Here is a 16,147-nt window from a genome sequence, read left to right on the forward strand (position 1 = left end):
GTTGACTCAGGACCCCTGGCTTGCGAGGATGGAAATAGCTAAAAAGTTGAAAAAGACGATTATATAAAAATAACAATGACTTTGTAAAAATATACTGAAATACAAAACAAACAGCTTAAAATTAAATCAATAAAATAATTGTTCATTGCAAAATCTACATACTCAATTGCAAAATAAACAGACTCTATATTTCAAAACGAACGATCACCGATGCAAAACCAACTGCTGAACGCCAACTTCACAAAAATGAGCCAAGCATTTTACTGAGTCTATTGAATATAAACTATGTGTATATAGTCAATGACTTAAGTCTATATTTCTTATCACTTTGCGATTGCAAAACATTTGTTTGTTGTTTAACGTCACTCTCGAAAATGTTTCACTTAAAAGGAGACACAAGCACCACGGCGAGGAGCTTGAATTTATACTAGTGAAGATCTTTTCGTGCCAGCATCTACTACGACACGGGACCTCGATTCATACAGTATCATCCGAAAGACAGGTGTCATACAGTGAGACCTCCCCGGAAGTCTAGCTATATAGAGAGACTTCTCTCCGGAAGTCTAGCTATACAGTGAGACTTCTCCCCGGAAGTCTAGCTATATAGTGAGACTTCTCCCCGGAAGTCAGTTCCGTATAGCGTCTTCCAGGGGGAAGTCTCACTTTATAACATGTCTTTTGGGGGAATTCTCACTATGTAGTCAATCTTCCGGTGGAGGACTCACTATACGACATCGGTGTCTACGTCCCGCACTGGCCACATTGCAAAATGTAGTTTATAGATCTGATAATGCAGTTTCATTAGGAAACGCAGTTTAATGTCAGAATATCTGGTTTTGTGAAAAAAAAAATGCACAATTTTCTGTGAATTTACGGTATATCTCACCATTTTATAGCTCGCGATTAAAAAGCTAGTTACTTTTGTCCGTAAACCATAGATACTGTGGATTCACTAATTAAATTTTCGTTGTTTTTGGGGTATGGAGAGACCCAGGAAATGTAAAATTTAATATGCATTACTACTCAACACTTCTCTAACCACGAAATCAAATCTTCATACATCAATACCCTGCATATTTTCCTTGGTTGTGAAAAATATATTTCTTGTTGCCACCAAAAACGTTTTTTTAAATCATTTTGAGCAAATCTTGTAGGGAATAAAAAGATAAACAAGAGATGGTTGCTGAATATCCGCACCCTCCACCAAATAGACTCAAGGAAATTGACAGGTATAACAATCAAAAGCTGAAACAGGGCTTGTAAACTTGTCAGTTATCATCAGATATTGTACTCAGGAAGGAACGACGAACAGCACAGCAGTGGAGCGGGCTTAATACTTAGTAGGGACCCAGGCAAGGACATTGTACATGTACATAGTAGGTTGGAAAACATTCAACGAAAGACTTCTTTCTGCAAGATCCCCATCAATATATGCTAAACTGACGGTTGTAGTCTGCTACTCACCTAGAGAAGACAAAGAAGAGGAAGACAAGGGATTCTTTTTAAGAAGAACTACAGAGAGCTTTGAAGGAAACACCATGCAGTTCATGATGTACATGTACTCCTCATACTTGGCGATCTCAATGGAGGATTCAAAAGAACAGATTCACCAGTGCGAAATCAAGATGGAGAATTGGCCTTCAGTATAGAAGAGCTTGTCTGTTGGCGAAATCATTTTGAAGGAGTATTAAACCTGGAATGTCCATCAACAAAACATGCTGAAATAAGCCAAGGCTTAGACATTTTGGGCATCGATTGATTGTATATTGTTTAACGTCCCATTCGAGAATTTTTCACTCATATTGAGACATCACCGTATGCCGGTGAAGGGCTTCAAATTTAGATCTATACTCGGCACTCGGGGCCATTGAGCAGTGAGGGTTCTTTATTGTGCCAAAGCCGACCGTGACACGGGACCTACGTTTTTACGGTCATATCCGATAGAACCATGACTTTAACTTCTAATGCCGAGCGCTTGGCGAAGGAACAGTTACTGCCTATGCTTACGTCTTAGTTTGACGCGGCGCCGCGAATGAGAATCAAACCCGGGCCTACCGATCACTTTTGGGCATCGATACCAACGTATCAAAAATAGAGGAAGTAAAAAAAGCCACCAAACTTCTTAAGACTAGGAAAGCCCAATGGATTGATAAGGTACTTGCAGAAATGTTAAAAGCTGAGGAAGTGTTAACACCCAGACTTCTCACAAATATCCTGCAAACTATCTGACAGATAAAAACAGCATCAGATGATTGGAAGGTTGGTCTCATAGTGTAGCTGCCCGAGGAAGGTGATTTAGCTGACATAAATAACTGGAGTGGAATTATGTTGTTGTCGGTTTCCAAGCAGAGTCATCTTAAAGAATAGCCTTAACAGTAGACCCAAACCTTCGTAAAGAAATACCTGGATTCAGAAAAGGACAATTATGCACAGTCCAGATATTTTCCTTGGGGCAAAAATTAACACAGACCAATGAATGGAACGAATTGCTGATTGCCAATTTCATCGACTCTGCCAAAGAATTTGACGGTATACATCCTCCTGCTTTATGAAAGGTCCTCAGACACAATGCATCCCTAACAAGATAATTTCCATCATTCAGATGTTTTGCAAGCATTTCCAAGCAAAGGTGATCTCTGGCACTGATAAACAGCTTCCCAATCCAAAAGGTTGTACGAAAGGGATGACTTCTTTCATCACTGTCCTTTTCTTTCTGCAGACTGGGTTATGAAAATTACTTCCAGTCAGACTAATAGAGGAATATCCTTGACATTTTAAACAGTTATATACTAAAAGATCTTGACTTTGCAGATGACAGCGTTTTACAAGCACGGCGAATTAATAAGGATATCCAAAGCAAAACGGGATGAACTGGTCAAGTAAACATGGTCAAAACAATGTTAATGAAGATAAATACAAAGACAGATAAAGAAGTTAAGCAAACAATAACAGAATAGAAAAAGAAGGCAATTTTATACACCGTGGCAGCAAGATCACAGCCAATGGAGATTTCACCAGACGTTAAAAATGAATAGAAAAAGCGCGTGTCACCTTTGCCAACCTACAAAACCTGGAAATCCTCAAATATCAGAACCAAAACCAAAAATATGGGTATTCAAAACAGATGTCGTTGGAGTCCTTCTCTATGCAACTGAGTCCTGGAAGGTGACAAACAACATCACTCAACAAGAGCGTGGGCCACAATGCTAACCTGTATAAATGTTAAAGTTTTTAATTTTTTTAACCCTTAAATTCTTGCGTACGTTTATTTTTTTGGTTTTCTCCTTGGTCGTTTTCCTGATGGTCCATCGTAGGGGACTTTTGGAATTCTTTATCCCTTTGTGTCACTTTATATGCACCCTAATCGATAGATCGGGGGCGCATATTGTTTTTGTCCTGTCTGTCTGTTTGTCTTAAAACTTTAACCTTCCCCATAATTTTTGAACCATGAGAGATAGAGACTTCGTATTTGGTATGCATACCACTAACTAAGCCGTTTCAAATGACACCAAGGTCAATGACCTTGTGATTTTGACTGTCACCTATATGCAAAAAATAGTTTTTTTAACCTTCGCCATAACTTTTGAACCATGAGAGATAGAGACTTCACATTTGATATACATACACCACTAATTAAGCTCTTTTAATTAAATGACACCAAGGCCAATAACCTTGTGACCTTAACTGTGCTTACATTGACTATGCTAAAAATAGCCTTTTTGAACCTTCGCCATAACTTTTGAACCATAAAAGATAGAGACTTCATATTTAGTATGCGTACTCCAGTAAATAAGATCTTTCAAATGACATCAAGGTCAATGACCTTGTGACCTTGACTGTGACCTACATGCTAAAAATAGTTTTTTCGAACTTTGTTGCCGCCCAGCGCACAGTGTTTCACAAACACATCTTGTTATAAGGCTTTGTCGAAACCTCCACTGGCTCCAAAGAACATTTAATCACATTTAGATTCATAAATTGAGAGCTGCACAAAAATATGTCAATTTAACTATTTTAAGCTTCAAATTTTGACTTTTTATTCAAATTATAATTAGTTATTGTTCCTGGTTGAAGAACAGAATTCCTTTAGTCAAAGCGAGTTACCTTAAAATTCTGAAGACCATTTAATGCAATATATTACCGGGTAATTTATGGGTGTCCTTGGCCTTTTGACCTCTATGCATCTTAAAAAGCAATAATGATTATCTTAGAAAATTTTATCTCAAAAATCTGAGATGTCTTCCATATGACTTCATACTAGTGTATGACACACACAGATGGAAGAATGGACAAACCCAAATTATATTCATCACTTTTGTGGAAGCATGGGAGACAATTAATTTCTTTTGGAAAATCACACCTTAAAAATAACTTTTATAGAACTTAATAGAAGGATGATAAAAAGGAATGATTTTTATAACAATTAACCACAATAAGTTTCGTTATTATGCAAATTTTGTGTACTTGAACACTCTATACAGTATACAATGTATGTTCAAAAATGTTGCATAGTGTACCATAAATATTAAGAAAAAATATCACAAAAATTATAAATCAACATTACAGTATATATTTAATACACTTTTTAAATTTAATTTTTTAAACTTTGGACACTCAGCATTTTAATCCAAAGCTTAGTCTTGGTTCCCATAGGTAGCTCACACTTAGAATGAATAAAATCTGTTGTACTTGATTTAGAATGAATCTTATCCTCTCGAGTACAACTTGGGTAATCCTGGTCAATGTAAGGAAACACGAACCCGGGAAAACTGTGGGGTAACCCTGATGTTGTACTCCGATTTCTCTTCACTTCGATATTGTTATCCAGACACTATCACACAAAACAGCGTATAAGGTGTGGCCATTTTACACCCACATGAAGTGATAATCTTCCTGGAGGCAGAATATCTGTCATTTTAAAAGTCAAATTTCACACTTATATCACTTTTACCACACTTCTAAGGTTATTTATACTGAAATACAGTTCCATAACCCACAAAGAAAAAACACACACATGCATAAATTTACTGCTTTTTTAAAAAGTACTCAGACATTGCTATCACCTTTTAGGGCTGTAAAACAGATTTTTTTAATACGGACAAGAATCATGTTTTGGGTATTTTATAAAGCCAGACTGTGTCCACGCCAGTGCCTATTTCAGCCTCGGGTTCAATATTCGGTAGAGGAAATCTACAGGCGACAACTCTCACATCACCTTTACTTTCTGCGATAATTTTCTTCTCAAGTTCCTTCATCTATTTAATTGAAATAAGTTTTTTTTTTAAATAATGCCAATACATGCAAGTTCTTCTACCAGTTCCAAAATATTCAAAGTGTAGATATACCCACATAATTATACATACAGGAAATTCAAGTTCTATTTTTTTTTTTTGCATAATTAACAATGGCCTTACTTATGCTTAAATAATTGTCCTGTGCCTAATCGCAAGCATAGTGAACTCTGTGGGTCCAACAGACTAGCTCCACAATGAAGCAGAAGTAAAACATTCAGTGATTTAAATAAACAATACTAACCATACTCTGGACTCCAAAAATGACAATATTGTCATATTGCTGAAGATTATGCTGAAACGAAAACACAGACACACTATGAGCTTCCACATAAATATTGTACTTCTCACAATGAACATGCATGCTCCTTGATTACATGTATAAATGCCTTATGAATTCAAACCATTGGAGCAACATATTCATTGAACAGGGTGGACCTCAGCAGGAGTCTGTCTGTCTGAGTTTTGCATGGACACAGTAGTACCTTGGAGATATTTTTCATAAACCTTTTTAATTGTTGCATGATTCTCAATCCTATCAATTACAATTTTAGACCCCGTGGGGATCCGGGTTAGAATAGGTCCTTAGTACCCCCTTGCTTGTCGTAAAAGGCGAATAAATGGGGCGTTCCTTCGGATGAGACCGTATAAACCGAGGCCCCGTGTCACAGCAGGTGTGGCACGATAAAGATCCCTCCCTGCTCAAAGGCCATAAGTGTCGAGCATAGGCCTAAATTTGTAGCCCTTCACCGGCAAAGGTGATGTCTCCATATCAGTGAAATATTCTGGAGAGGGACGTTAAACAGTATACAATCAATCAATCAATCAATTACAATTTTAGGGGCTGACTTTTGCACTGACTCATTTCTACCAAAGCATGATTTAAATTAATGCATATTTGTCATTTTCTTCATGTACTAATCTCATATACCAAAACATGCAAACATAATACACAGTAGATACTTTGTTGGCACTATCTCTGTATTAAGGTATCAATTTGAAGAAAACAAATCTTAAACATTAATCTTCTCTTCAAAACAATAAACAATTCTAATGCCAATTTTTTTCCAAACCAATATGCAAGCATCCTTGTATGTTATATACTCTAACTTGTAAGAAACATGTGTCTCTTCTTTATCCTGTTAGCACATACATATACAATGTTCAACTGAATACTAGCTAGTAAGAGGAAAATATTTTTACAATAACAATTAAAGCTTATGTTTGTCAAATTAATGTCAACAACTTCTTATTTTCATGCAACTCTGTGACCTAAATTTGTAAAAACCAATAACAGTTAATTAATTCCTTGTAAATAACTTCTGTTTGAAGTCACAAGAATATCAAATATTTTGAAGAAATACTGTTTCTTTATGGTTTTCCTTATAAAAACTGTAAGATTTCATTAATGATAAAGAGAAATAAATATCAAATGCATTGTGGTCCATATCTTGCCAGCCAATGGTGCGAATCTATCTCTCTTTCCTCCTCTATGGAAGAGCTCTGGAAGATGGAATAGACCATTACCCTTGGCTGGCAAAGATGTGTGGCCTTTGGAACAATAAGATTAAAATCAGATCCTTTGATCCGCTCTCATAGATCGCTACACAAGGATCTGAAGAAACCCCATTCAGGGTCATCTCCTGGTGACCTTTCTCATTAAAATTTTGACCAATCAGAGAGATCGTATTTAAATGCATTCGAGAAAATGAATGTAGAAGTGAAAGTAGCTGTAGAGAAGATATTATCGTTTCATACCTAACAAAGAGCTCAAAGCCAAGACAAAAGCAAGTACTTATTATATTTCTGTACAAGAAAGACTGTAGTCGTTCTCTTGGCAGGCTATGCTATGGAAACTAGGTCACTATTTTTCATTCGTGTGTCATCGGGGCTTTTACTTCTGTAACTGAATTTCGAGATACTTCTAAATTCTTGGAAGTGAACGTTTGATTGGATAATTGAGAGGTCATCAAGGAGATGACCCTGAATGGGGTTTCTTCAGATCTTTGTGTAGCGATCTATGTGAGCGGATCAAAGGATCTGATCTTAATCAGATTGGCCCTTGGAATTGAGTCTGCATGTGTTTTTGGAAAGTGAATTCCATCCACTACCAAACACACCTGTGTAACATTTGATATGGCTTTAAAATAAAATTTTGAATAACAAATTAGCTTTAATTAACATAACATATTGACAATAATTAGCTTTTTATTACCTTCCAGAGATCTGTTCTGATGAATTTAGTCTTTGATGTGAGACCTTCCCTTGCAGCTTTGAATTTGGAATACAGTACCAACCAAATATTCATCTCCACACCATCAGCTGTGAAGCCCCTCTTTGCCGCTTCTCTGACCTGTCCAAATAAAAATTGACAGATACTTGCATGGAATTCTTGTGATCATTCCTCCAATATGAAATAAAATGACATTGTACAATAAAAATTAGTATTTCTGCAGCAGGCTCAAGTCATTAACCCTTGTATGAAATACTTGTGATTTTTCCTCCAAAATGAAATATAATGACATGCAATAAAAACTTATTTTTCAGGCTCAAGTTATTGATCCTTGTATGAAATTCTTGTGATCATTTCTTTGAAGTAGGAAACAGTGAAATACTATGAAAAGTCATTTTATTTAGACTAAAATAAGCATAGATTCATGAATTAGTCAACTGCATGTTAAATGCTTTTGTGGTTTTCCTTGTAAATATCAAATATTTCACAAATAAAATATATTAATAGAAAAATTAAATAAGTGCAGATTTAAAAAAAGAAAGATGTGTTTGTGAAACACATATTTCCCACAAATGGCAGATTATGATGAGGGCTGAGGCTCAAAGTTTCTCAAATGCCAATCAAAATCCAAGGTCAAATTCAAGAGATCAAATAAATTTTTATTACGCAAGCAAAGGACTTGTGTCAATTAATTGAAATATGAAAGCCAAAGCACCAAACATTCAATAGTTATGAGCCTGCTTAAAGTTTTTAAAAAGTGAGTCAATTTTTAACATAGTAATGTCAAGATCAAAAGGTCAAAATTAATGGTACCCAGGGGTATGTCTTGTTAAAAGATATAGTGTATAATATAAAAGTCCTAGCACCAACTGTTCAAAAGTTATGGGCAAGAATCTTGAAGCAAGATTGACATTTTTCAATTTTGAGATGAAAATTTCATTATCATCCCCTTTTCTTGCATTTATTTAAAATTCGAATGTTGTTTCATTATTCAATCGTCGGTCAATTCGACTGACAGTCGAATAGTCAACTATTCGTTGACATCCCTAGAAATATTAGAGACATATCTCTACCCAATCAAAAGTTATGGGCAAGGTTAAAGACTTTGCAAACAAAGAGACAGCTGGACAGACAGACAGATGGATGGGCAGGGCAAAAACTAAACATTCTTGAATCTTTGATTATAGGGACATAAAAATTGATACTAAATGAGCATCACATGATCACAACCTATATAATATTTTAGATTTTGTACACATTACACTCATATATGGTGCCAAGACAAGTCTGATCCATTCCCACAATGCCAGGGGTCCTTCGTCAACATGTTGCTATTAGATCCCTGGCATGTTTCATTGGATATTTTAGGGCTTGTTTCTGTGATTGAGAAGCACCAATCAAATTGAAGGTTTCATAAACATTAAGTATTGTTGTCACGATGATCGATTTATAATCGATGATCGGTCAGAAAGGCTGTCGATTTTAGATAATCGATTGGAGATTTTAACAATCGATTAATTGGTATATTTTAGCACATAACTTTTTTTTTTAATAGTTTTCTCACTTTTAAAATACATGTACTTAAAATCTCTTTAAAATAAATCATAAGATAATGATATTTGTATTTCTAAACTGAAGAAACTAAACTACTTGTATAAATGAAATATATCAGTTTTCAGTATTTGGGGGAATTCACCATTTCATACGGAATCACAAGGATTTGCAATATTAAATGTCTTACATGTATTATATAATAACAGTTTAAAAAATTAATTCCATATATATTTTAGATGATCATGTAAATTAAAACCTGATCTGTTAATGCTTATTTTTCCCAGGCCAAATAATTCCTAATCATGCAAAAATCTGTATTACTGAAATTGTTAATCAAGCTGCATATATATTGTTTTTAGAATTTCAATATGTACAATACACCTTTACTTACATTATTTAAAAATAAAATTCTAAATTTTACATAAAATCTAATGCCTATTTTATGCAAAGGGCTACCGATTCGATTATTGGCCGATGATCAGTTGGTTAGGGTCAACCGATGCTACTGATTAATCGATTCTGATTTTCAACTGATTTGACAACACTAACATTTAGATAAGGTAGATAAAAAAGATTCATTTGACACCCTAAAATGCATGTGTGACAAGTTGTTTATCAAAGAATAGTTTAATGTAATTGGTTGAGCAGTGTTGAGAGATGAGAAAAACGATCAAGATGGGTATTTTTTCCGAAGGACGTCAGCCCACAAATATTAATTGAAATATACCATGGGTCTAATAGCAAACTGTTGACTCAGGACCCCTTGCATTGCAAGGATGGGTCTGATCTTGAAGTCAAAAGAGAGATAACTCTTCCAAAGTTCAGAATTTCACTCACAAGCCTTCCATCCCCACTGCCCAGGTCTATGAACTTTCCTTTCCTGCCTTTTAACATTCGGAACACATTCTCCACCTGTTCCTCCGAGGCGGGGACAAAGGGCAGGCACACCCTCCTCAGTGCTGGGGTAATAAATGGCCCTGCTATCAGGTGAATGCCAAACACTATACCAGCTAGGGTACCAGTTATAATGTAACCTAAGGAAAAGTAAAAAAAAAAATCATGTATTTGCAATGTGATGTTTTTTGACAGGTAATTCACATACTAGTGTCAATTTATCATACAAGTTCAATTAGTGTTTGTTTACCAGGGCTGAGGCTTCTTTTTAACAAATACATTTTTATTTCTTTCTGCCCTTGAATTCCGTATGGAGGAATAGATTTAAAGATTATTTAGAAATTATTGTCTTGGTGAGCAAAAAGAGAGTTCAGTTAAATAGGATATCAATCAAATCTGGATCTCATACACTGAAAGAAGTTAGGAACACAAAAGAAATATAGAAATAAACTACAGAAAAAAGTCAATTCAGATACCAGTATGTCAATCCAGACACCACTGTATATAGAGAAACTAGTTGGATTAGACAACTTTTAAATAATTGAATTAACTGAAAGAGACTTAAATTTACATGTACTTGTCTGAGAAATTAATTATAAAATTTTTGAGAAATCATGGAACGTGTTATTTTTCTGATGACTTGCCACAATATTTTTATCAATCAACTTTACCATTTTTTTTAATAAAAAGTTTGCACAATTATTTGACTCCAGTTACATCAGTATAGGAAATATAATCAAATTCTTACTCATCCAATGGTAGTTCATAATATAAGAATGTGAACTTTTCCTAATTTGCAAAAAATCACAAGGAAAAATATTTGGAAATGTAAATATATTGTAATAACACACAACATCCAGATAAGACAAGTTTCACTGTATTACTGGATGTAGACATTTCCATACCTGAGTATGACTTCTGTTTTGGTTTTTCAGTGGATGAGCTGCTCTCACTGAAGATTGATTCCATGGCTCACAGGAGAATACACTGGGCATGTGTATATATAATTTGCTGAAAATATAAAAACTACAATATTTTTTATTTTTCCATCTATGTGATTTGCAAATGTAACAAAAAGTTAGGAAAATCAATGGACCAGACCAATTGGGATTGAAATGCAAGCTCCCTGAACTCTAGATTGGTGCTCTACGTACTGAGCTATTTGGTCACCAGTGAACACTGGATATACAAACCAGCCTGACCATCAATATCTTCCCTCTTTAAATGTTTTTATCTTCACCCATAAAGACACACAAACCAGGTTTTCAATCATAGCAAGTTTAATATTATCAATAAATAAGGAAACTAATTCAAATCATCTACAGCCAAAAAGCCCAATTGGCAGAGCTAGCACCTGTCTAGAACAAGGGTATGTTACTTTTGTTAGTCAATTCCCTGTCTCACAGATCCATAACATCTTCTGTTTTATATTGGGTGCTGTGACCATGCTCAGAAAGTGACAGATGATTTTCTTCCAAGTGTAAGGGGAGAGGAGAAAATGCAGTGGACCAGACTGGGATTCAAACACGATCCCCCTGAATCTCCGGTCAGGTGCTCTACCAACTGAGCTGTCTGGCCGTCAGCGATCGAACTCGGCTGCCACACAAGGAAGAGCCTGGTTTGGTGTCTAAGTCTTTGCTCCCTTCTCAGGGTAAAGGGGGGGGGGGGGGGTGTTTTAAAGTTTATTGACCCTCTGATTAGTAAAACAAAACAAAATGTTGTACCACAAATGATAAATAGTGGACAGAAATATGGTAAACATCAGTGAGAGTTGTGAGTCAGGCAAGTGCAATCACCAGTAGATAGAAAGCCAAGTTAGTAGAGTGCTTGTCTAAGTGGGAAGGGGTATCGAATCCTGGTCTATTGCATTTCCTCCCTTATTTGCTTTGCTACAGGTCTATGCGAGGTCTAATCCTAGCTGCAATAATGTAGCCCTCTCCGATTTTTTTTATCTGATATTTTCTGGAGAGGCCTCTCCTGCCCCCCCCCCCCCCCAAGAAAGGGGAGGGAGAGAGGGCTATCAGGTCCAGCACAATACCCAGATAAAGGTATATAGCTTGATAAAACTAAATAGCTTTATCAAGGTATTTAAAATACCTTGATCAAGGTATTTTATGTAATGAAAATTCAAAAAAATTCTTTAAAAATTAAATACTGAAAGTCGAGTTCTGAGTTTTTGTCAGTGTCTACTCGTGCATGAAAAACACTCTGGTATCAAAAAGAAAGCATAAAATAACGTCTCCCCACACGACACGTTTTTATACTGATTTGATTGTGTTTGAGTACTTTACATGCATGGGTCAATATTTACTGACAACTCAGAACTCAACTTTCAGTAATTAACTTTTAAAGAATTTTTTTTTGAATTTTCATTACATAAAATACCTTGATCAAAGTATTTTAAATACCTTGATAAAGCTAGCTTTATCAAGCTATATATACCTTTATCGGGGTATTGTGCTGGACCTGATTATGCAGCAAGGTCTAATCCCAATATTTGAAAAAGGCTCTCCTACCCAATAACCCAGATGTCTTACGTTATCAGTTTAAAACAATACGTTGACTGTTATACAAATAACTTTACTTACATTACAAACAATTAATATTCAAATGATGAAAAGCTTTTTGACTTTCAGAAATGTTCTCGAAACACAATTTACATTTTGAACCGAATTTCCTCTTGATGGAGTTTCTTGTTTGCATTGACGACAAATGCCAAGTCGCTGGAATATTGTTTTTGACAGCTCAACGCCGATTTTACTTATTCTGTTTAACTTGATTACTCTCGATATATCACCTGTCACTGCATTTAAATGAAAAAATGCCCATCATCATTTATTTTGGAAGGAACGGCATGATGGAAATTCTTGTTAACTCGTACATTGGCTCATTCGATCTACATAAAAAGACACTGTTCACGCATCGACGAGATCGTTATCAATATATGAATTTCTAAACCGCCTTTGGTTACCTTAGCATGTAAAACTGAAAATATGAAACAAACGGAAGTTATGTAATTAGTTTGTTCCTGGAATTATTTCCAATAAACCCTTTCTACGATGACTGCGATACTGCTCTTTTGTTGGTGAATTATGATGTAAAAGTTATTGTTTAATATACATCATTTAATTATCTTTCAACAACACCTTTGAGAAATGTTTTCAATTTACCCTGCAAAAAAGTAGTGCCACAGTTATTTTGAAGGGGTTGCAATATTTATAGTAGCAAAAAAAAAAAAAAAAAAAAAGAGGCCCACGGGCCTTATAGGTCACCTGAGCATTATGCAACAACTTTCCAATTATTGAATTTGATTCATGTTTTAAGCCAGATGCTATATGGCATTCACAATTTTGAAAGAGGCACCATTGATCATCATAACAATACACTTAGCAGTTGCTTAGCTTGGTTACTGAATACCCATACGCAGGGTAGGGGAACAAAAATGCATTCCAACTAATCAGTAATATTCAGCAATATTCAGTAGTGCTCCTAACACTGTGACAAAAACCCCTGACCCTAGGTCCACACATTGCACAAATTTTAAAAAGGCACCCTTAAAATTGCCTATCATAAAATAAATAAATGTTTTATAAATACAAAGGAGCAGATTTCAAACAATTAATTCATTTTCAGTATATAAGTATAGCCCCCCCCCCCCCCACACTGACCCTGGGGCCTTGAAATTCACAATTCTGCAAGATTAGGGCCCTTGCTCATCATAACTATATAGGTAGTTCATCTGCTTCATACCCAGAGACAGAGAAGAAAATTTTCAAAGATTTAATGTATTTTCACTATATAATCAATAGAGCCCCACCCTAACACCAGAACCCCTGACCCTGGGACCAAAAAATTCACAATTTTGATTGAGGCACTCTTGTTCATTATAACTATGCACTTAGTTAGTTTATTTAATACCCAGGAGCAGAGAAGAAAATTTAAAGAATTCATGTATTTTCACTATATAATCAATAGAGCCCCCCCCTCCCCCCCTAACACTAGAAGCCTTGACCCTAGGGTCATAAAATTCGCAATTTTGGTTGAGGCACTCTTGCTCATCATAACTATGCACTTAGTTAGTTTATTTAATACCTAGGAGCAGTGAAGAAGATTTTTAAAGAATTCATGTATTTTCACTATATAATCAATAGAGCCCCCCCAACACCAGAACCCTTGACCCTGGGGCCATAAAATTCACAATTTTGGTAGAGACACTCTTGCTCATCATAACTATGCACTTAGTTAGTTTATTTAATACCTAGGAGCAGTGAAGAAGATTTTTAAAGAATTCATGTATTTTCACTATATAATCAATAGAGCCCCCCCCCCCCCCCCCCCCACACCAGAACCCTTGACCCTGGGGCCATAAAATTCACAATTTGGTAGAGACACTCTTGCTCATCATAACTATGCACTTAGTTAGTTTATTTAATACCTAGGAGCAGAGAAGAAGATTTTCAAAGAATTCATGTATTTTCACTAGAGCCCCCCCCCAACACCAGAACCCTTGACCCTGGGGCCATAAAATTCACAATTTTGGTAGAGGCATTCTTGCTCATCATAACTATGCACTTAGTTAGTTTATTTAATACCCAGGGGCAGAGAAGAAGATTTTCAAAGAATTCATGTTTTTCCACTATATATAATCAATAGAGCCCCGCCCTAACACCAGAACCCCTGAACCTGGGGCCATAAAATTCACAATATTTGTAGAAGCACTCTTGCTCATCATAACTTTGCATTTAGTTGGTTTATTTAATACCCAAGAGCAGAGAAGAAGATTTTCAAAGAAATAATGCATTTTCACTATATACTTAATATTTAGCCCCGCCCTAGCACTAGAACCCCTGACCCCAGGGCCATGAATTTCACAATTTTGGTAGAGGACTCAATGCTGATTACAATCATGCAAACAGTTTGACTGCTTGATGTCCAGGAGTAAAGAAGAAGATTTTTAAAGATTGCATTAATTTGAATGGTTTTGGTCCCACCCCTCAGGCCCCAGGGGGGCAGGGATCATGAAATTCACAATTTTTGTTCCCCTTCACCCATAGATGCTTTGTGCCAAATTTGGTTGAAATTGGTTCAATGGTTGCAGAGAAGAAGCTGAAAATGTTCAAATGTTAACACACGACACACGACACACAACACACGACGCACGACGACGGACGAAAACGGATAGCAATAGTTCACCTGAGTTTACTCAGGTGACCTAAAAATTCAATAAAATGCTCAGCTCTCCAACTATGGAACCATCAACCATCATACCACAGTTCCCTAATTTAAATTTCTTAGCTCTCAATCACTATAAAACAAATATATGCCATTTTCCACAGTCATGCAATTCCCTTTCATTCACCAAATGAAGCACTTGATCACAGGTGCTTGAGGACAGGACCCCCCCCCCCCTTTCGATATAGACCCCTGGGATTTTTCGACTTTTTTTCATAAAGAATCTTTCATTGACATATTTGTGATAAGACCTATACCAAAAAATCGAAAAATTACCTAAAACAAACGATCCATAAAATCTACCCTACATTCTATATATATAAAGTTAATTTATATATTGAGAGTGGGGTAGAATTTTTTACAAAATGTTAGTTTAAGCAAATTTTTTGAATTGATATGATAGATTATATCACAAATGTGTCATCCATATATAATTTATGTGAAAAAAGTCCAACAGGCCCGGGGGTCTATATTGGGGGGGGGTGTCCTGTCCTCAAGCACCTGTGCACTTGATATCTAAGAGATGGTATAATCCTCCTCCTTCCTAGAATTCTAGATATATAAACATAACTTAACACTTCCTTTTTTAACTTTTTTTTATTTGTTGTTGTATAACACATCTACTTTGACTTCAGTCCACTTTTCTTGACAACAACTGGTTTCTGGCTCCTCAGCAGGGCACTAGCTCTCCTGACAGCAGCCTGTAAATGTCATATGTCTACCATGAAAACAGACATCACCAAAATATGCCATCTTTGACAGGGAGAAAATCTTTCGATCTTCTACACAAAGAACACATATGCAAAATTCTATTTTTACTATAACAATAATAATAATGAAATTTCAATTAAGGGGTAAATGTTCAGCTGTCTATATTTTCTATATTTATTTATTTCCCTCTAACTGCCACAGGACTTCCTGCTAAATATTCCAAAAATCTCAC

The 16,147-nt window shown here is 35.8% G+C and overlaps 2 protein-coding genes across 6 annotated transcripts in view; both read right to left on the reverse strand.

The window, feature by feature from the left end:
- Window positions 1-4,202: 4,202 nt before the first annotated feature.
- On the reverse strand, window positions 4,203-13,008 carry LOC134238587 (ATP synthase subunit C lysine N-methyltransferase-like). 5 transcript variants are annotated; one of them, XM_062720709.1, is made up of 6 exons: window positions 12,756-13,008; window positions 10,878-10,983; window positions 9,916-10,112; window positions 7,507-7,644; window positions 5,536-5,586; window positions 4,203-5,255 (listed from the first exon to the last, which is right to left on the reverse strand). In XM_062720709.1, the coding sequence occupies exons 2-6, from the start codon at window positions 10,939-10,941 to the stop codon at window positions 5,106-5,108; spliced, it is 600 nt and encodes a 199-aa protein (XP_062576693.1). In that variant the 5' UTR covers window positions 10,942-10,983; window positions 12,756-13,008; the 3' UTR covers window positions 4,203-5,105. The 5 variants fall into 5 exon arrangements, with proteins under 5 accessions (XP_062576693.1, XP_062576692.1, XP_062576691.1 ...); XM_062720708.1 differs by having other exon boundaries at window positions 10,878-10,998; window positions 12,633-13,008; XM_062720707.1 differs by having other exon boundaries at window positions 12,642-13,007.
- A 2,742-nt stretch (window positions 13,009-15,750) lies between these two features.
- The window catches only part of LOC134238588 (large ribosomal subunit protein eL28-like), a 10,105-nt gene continuing 9,708 nt past the window's right edge, over window positions 15,751-16,147 (reverse strand). The window contains exon 5 of the mRNA XM_062720710.1: window positions 15,751-15,905. Within this exon, the coding sequence (XP_062576694.1) occupies window positions 15,825-15,905 (81 nt within the window). The 3' untranslated portion in view covers window positions 15,751-15,824. The remainder of the gene's footprint in view (window positions 15,906-16,147) is intronic.

This window comes from Saccostrea cucullata, unplaced genomic scaffold (assembly GCF_032062105.1).
Source record: "Saccostrea cucullata isolate Sc308-1 unplaced genomic scaffold, CSIRO_AGI_Scuc_v1 ctg63, whole genome shotgun sequence".
NCBI lineage: Eukaryota > Metazoa > Mollusca > Bivalvia > Ostreida > Ostreidae > Saccostrea > Saccostrea cuccullata.

Excerpts from the sequence above, each read along its gene's own strand:
- LOC134238587 (XM_062720709.1), bottom strand. The coding sequence starts at position 10,941 with ATGGAATCAATCTTCAGTGAGAGCAGCTCATCCACTGAAAAACCAAAA. Across the intron at positions 10,113-10,877 it reads AAAACAGAAGTCATACTCAG|GTTACATTATAACTGGTACC; the intron begins GTATGGAAATGT and ends ACTTTTCCTTAG. Across the intron at positions 5,587-7,506 it reads TCAGAACAGATCTCTGGAAG|CATAATCTTCAGCAATATGA; the intron begins GTAATAAAAAGC and ends TTTTCGTTTCAG.